The 4672-nt window shown below is 50.3% G+C and overlaps 1 protein-coding gene across 1 annotated transcript; it reads right to left on the reverse strand.

Annotated features, from left to right (window-relative positions):
• Positions 1 to 461: 461 nt before the first annotated feature.
• Positions 462 to 2265, reverse strand: LOC308413379 (uncharacterized protein; the record flags this gene model as incomplete). The annotated part of the gene is made up of 2 exons (XM_080908325.1): positions 462 to 617; positions 2161 to 2265. 2 exons carry the CDS (start codon positions 2263 to 2265, stop codon positions 462 to 464), a joined length of 261 nt encoding a protein of 86 aa, XP_080764451.1.
• Positions 2266 to 4672: the final 2407 nt, after the last annotated feature.

Consider the following 4672-nt stretch of genomic DNA (forward strand, 5'->3'; position numbering starts at 1 on the left):
CCCCTTCTGGCACATAGATAAAAAGAGGAAGGATCCCTGTCATGGCAGACTCTCCCTATGGAACCACAAGACTGAAACAAATATGTTATTCCTTAAGTTACTTCTGGTCTTTGAATTCTTTGCAGGGAAAAGATGTTAAACCAGCTGCCGTGCCTGTCTTCCCTTTACACTAACCAGTAGAGAGGGGTACCCCATCCTTAGGACTGAACCTGTTGTTTATATATGTTTGTTTACTCTCTGAAAGGGCCCCAGGGCACCTAGGAAAGTGGACCCACCCTACCATGAGAACCAGTGCCCTGATACCCACACATGCAGCACGTGAATAGAAACACAAAAACCACAAAAGCTTTATTGCTCTCAAAATGGTTGCCAGGCTGGCCGCTCCCTCAGCACAGGCAGCTGCTGATGTCCAAGGTCAGAGGCTCCAAGAAAGGACGGAACTCCCTGAGTGAGGTGAGCTTTCAGGAGGACGTCTTATCCCTTGTTTCAAAGACTAATGTCACAGAGCTGGACATCAAAAAGCAGCCCACAAGGATGCTGGAGATGCCAAAACCCAAGGCCAGCCTGGAATTCCTCTGGGCTCGCCTCCAGTCCCCAACATAGTTGGCTTTCCGGGTCTGTGGAGGGGAAGGCAAGCAGACAAGATGGTTCCCAGGAGGAAAAGGGTGAGGGGAGGAACATCCTTGGAGAATCCAGTATCAGGACTGTGGGGCAGCGGGCTGTCAAAGTATCCGGATTCCCGGTCGTGATAAGGTTGAAGGGATGATAGGTGATTCCCTAAGATTCCCAGGTAGCCAGGCTGCCATTACTAGCCACAACTCTCTATAGATTCCTGGCCATCAGTCACATAGGACAATGTCCCAAGCCCCTCCCACTAAGGTGACGATGTGACCACAGGTAGACTCAAGACAGATCTTCATTATGAGATACCTAAAGGCCTGGAGGCTTGGCCAATTAGCCTTTCTTCCCAGACACTCCTCCCTGCAAAAGGGATTTAATTTCAGACCCGCCCTGAGAAGTGGGGACAAGGTTTTATTTATCCACTTTCTACCATGACAGTAAATGCCTTAAAGCCATGGTCTGCCTCCTTTCCATCGGACCTGCTGTCAGGAGCTGTAGAGAAGGCCTTTGTCTACAGAGACACCAACTAATCTCCCATAGAAGGCCTCCCTGCACTCCAAGTCATGGCAGCCAACAAGCTCAAGCCTGCAGCCAAGCTCGGATAAGCCAAGGACTCTGTACTGGCTGGTTTTGTGTCAACTTGACACAAGCTGGAGTTATCACAGAGAAAGGAGCCTCAGTTGAGGAAATGCCTCCATGAGATCCAGCTGTAAGGCATTTTCTCAACTAGTGATCAAGGGGGGAGGGCCCAGTCCACTGTGGGTGGAGCCATCCCTGGCCCAGCCCATTGTGGGTGGAGCCATCCCTAGCCCAGCCCATTGTGGGTGGAGCCATCCTTGGGCTGCTAGACCTGGGTTCTATAAAAAAAGCAGGCTGAGCAAGCCAGGGGAAGCAAGCCAGTGAGTAATGTTCCTCCATGGCCACTGCATCAGCTCCTGCTTCCTGACCTGCTTGAGTTCCAGTCCTGACTTCCTCTGGTGATGAACAGCAATGTGGAAGTGTAAGCTGAATAAACCCTTTCCTCCCCAGCTTGCTTCTTATTCGTGATGTTTGCGCAGGAATAGGAACCATGATTAGGACAGACTCCAACGAGGTACCAGTCGGAGCTCTCCTCTCTTCCTTGGCCCCCGGTGACATCCTCACCTGTGGGGGAGGGATTTGGGGCGTTGCCCTACTTGACTGATGGCCACAAATCTATGAAGGGTTGTGGCTAGTGAAGGCAGCATAGCAACCTGGGAGTTTTAGGGAAGCGCCTACCATCCCTTAGGGTCACCTGGGCTTCAGCCTTCTTTTGACTGGGAATCAGCATACTCTTCACAGCCTGCCCACACGAGACTGGCAGGGTGAGGAAGAAAAGGCTGAGCTTGGTCCCCAAAGGAAGAAGTAACCAGGAGGGACACAGGATGAGAGAGGAGCTAAGCAGGACCCGGGAGCTGAGGGAAACAAAAGGGGCACACAGCCAGATGGTGAAGAGGCAGGGAAGTACCCCTGTGGGTCATGAAGAGGTCCCTGGAGGAGAGGAAGCTGGATGGTACCCACCTTAAGGGAGAACAGCAGGGCTGGAATCGCCAGCAGGATGCAGAAGCAGAAGGATATGATGGATAGACAGAGATAATCCTTCGCTGGGGGAGGCAAGGCGATCATCGTGACTGGAGCTGACCCGGGTAATACCTGATAACCCTGATACCCGAATGGGATCTGGGCTTCCAGGTCCTTGATTTCGGTCCCAGCAGCCATGGATCCTGGCCTAAGAAGGAGGTTCTGAGTGAATAAAAGCTGTACATAGAGGGTAAAGGGATGGGGGGCGGGGCATCTGAGCTCCCAAGAGGGCCAGACCAGATGTGGTGGATCTGTCATCCACTATGCTCAGCGGAATGAATAAGGAGGGCTGGAAGTTCAAGACCCACCTGGACTACAAAACGTGTTGAAGGGTAGCCTGAGCAACTTTGTAGGAAGACCCTGTCTCAAAAGAAAAAAAAATAAATAAATTCAAAAGAGGCGTAAGATTTCGCCTAGTGGTAAGACATAGGGCTATGCGTATCCAGATGTTCCTGGGCAGCTGAGAATTTGGCTCTTGCAGTAGCTGGAAGGGGCTGGGGGCATGACACAACACCATTAGAACCTTTGCCTAAAATCCACCAATGAGAGCCTGGAGGGCGTGGCTCAGAGGGACGGCTTTGCAAGCATCGGGGTTCAATCCCCACTATCAATAAAGAAAATAATAATAATAATAATAATAATAATAATAATAAAGGACCTGCCAAGTCAAACGAGAAACAAGATTCAGATGGTGCCACCCTAAACCAGGGATAGGGCACCATCTAGAGTCTACCACACCTCCATGTTCCTCTGGAGTAGTTTTGCTAGCCCCATATCCCCTCCACATGGTGGAATCCCCTCCCTGTCTTTCTCAATTATTTTTCCTTCTTTTAAACCCTAGTTTACCACACAGAGACACACACGCTTTCCTCCCTCCTTGTCCATAACTAATCACCAACTCAAGTTCTGTAGGTCTTCTCTTTGCTCCTCAGTCCCTGAGACAGCCTTGGCAATTTGAGTCACTGGGCGTGGTCTCTCTGCATTGTCTTCATTATGATTGGCCACTGTCTAATGGGTGTGCCTCCAGTGCTTAAATTTGATTGGTTCAATGTCTATAAGGGTCATTACCCAGCCGCACCTTTTTCTTCAAGCTCTTGTGTTTGACACTTTGAGTCAAGAGCCTGGCTTACAGCTAATGACCCTTACCCAACCCCTGTTTGAACTAGTTAACTTAATGTCCAATGTATGGGGTCTCACTCCCAGGCTGAACAGGAGCTATTAGAACAGTGTGGCTGATCACATCATGGTAACATCCTGAGATTTATAACCCAGGCTGGACCTTCAAGGCCACCCAGGGACTCGGGCCAACAAGACCCAGGCTCTCCTGGAGTTCATAGTTCATGGACGAAAAATTTTGAACACTTGGTCCCTGGGTTTGTGGCGCTTTGTGAAGGCTGCGGGACCTGGTAAACGGAAGTAAGTCTCTAGGGGCAGACCTGTGAAGGTCGTTCCTCAGCTTTGGTTTAGAACTATAGCTTCTGCTTTCTGTCTGTGGCCATGTGACCAGCAGCTCATACTGGTCCTCAGGCGTTAATTCTGCCAGGTGTCTGGCACTGAAAGGTAATTTTTTTTTTCCCAACTAAAGGATTCCCTCCTGGAAGGAGCCAGGCCTCTTGAGCTTTGGGAAGGCAAATAGAAGTACACATGTCTGAGGGACCAAAACTTGGAAAACTCTTGAGGGCCCCTCCCCAGCAGTTAAAGAATCTGTTTTTGTGTTTAGAAGCTCGTCCTAAGGAAGGCTTGGGGCTGCCCTGGGATCCCGAGCATCCAGCGTAGTCTCTGGCCAGCCAATCAAGATTTTCTGGTGGCTTAAACCCATGTCTGAGCAGTCTTCTCTGGTGGACAGCCTACAACACTTGGACATGATTCCCTGACTTCTAGGAAATGCAGATACACACAGGGGCCTAAATGTTCCACTGCCTGAGGGGGTGCTAGGTTCCGCAGGAACTGAAAGGCACACAGTACCCGCCCCCAGCCATGGACTCTAACCTGATAAATCTGGGATGAGAGCCTCTCAGGGCAGCTAGACCTGGCCAGCCCCGTGATTCTCTGATGGAGGGCACGCTTCTGAAACACTGCAGGGAGATTTCTTGGGCTGTTGAGCTTGGTAAAGCTGTGCAAAGAGTTTCCAGGACTTACTTGGGTTTTTCCTTGATTGGCTCTCTTGGGGTCCTTCAAGCTTCTGGTAACCCTTCCCTCACATGCCCATTAGCATGTTCGATTCCAGGTCTCTGCTTTACTGTGTCGTAGGTTCTGGGCATGAGCTCTGACGTGTCAGACAGATCTGCAGTTTTTATGGTTGTTCTAGATTGTACAACAGTTATTGAGTTTTCCACCCGGCACTGGTGGGCCAAATTTACTTGCCTGAGTATCTCTGTATCCAGCACATTAACATGGCAAGTGTCTCCTGTCTCAGGGAAAAGTGGGCAGGGTTCTGGCTGCAGTAAATAAA

This window comes from Micromys minutus (genome assembly GCF_963924665.1).
Source record: "Micromys minutus genome assembly, chromosome: 32".
NCBI lineage: Eukaryota > Metazoa > Chordata > Mammalia > Rodentia > Muridae > Micromys > Micromys minutus.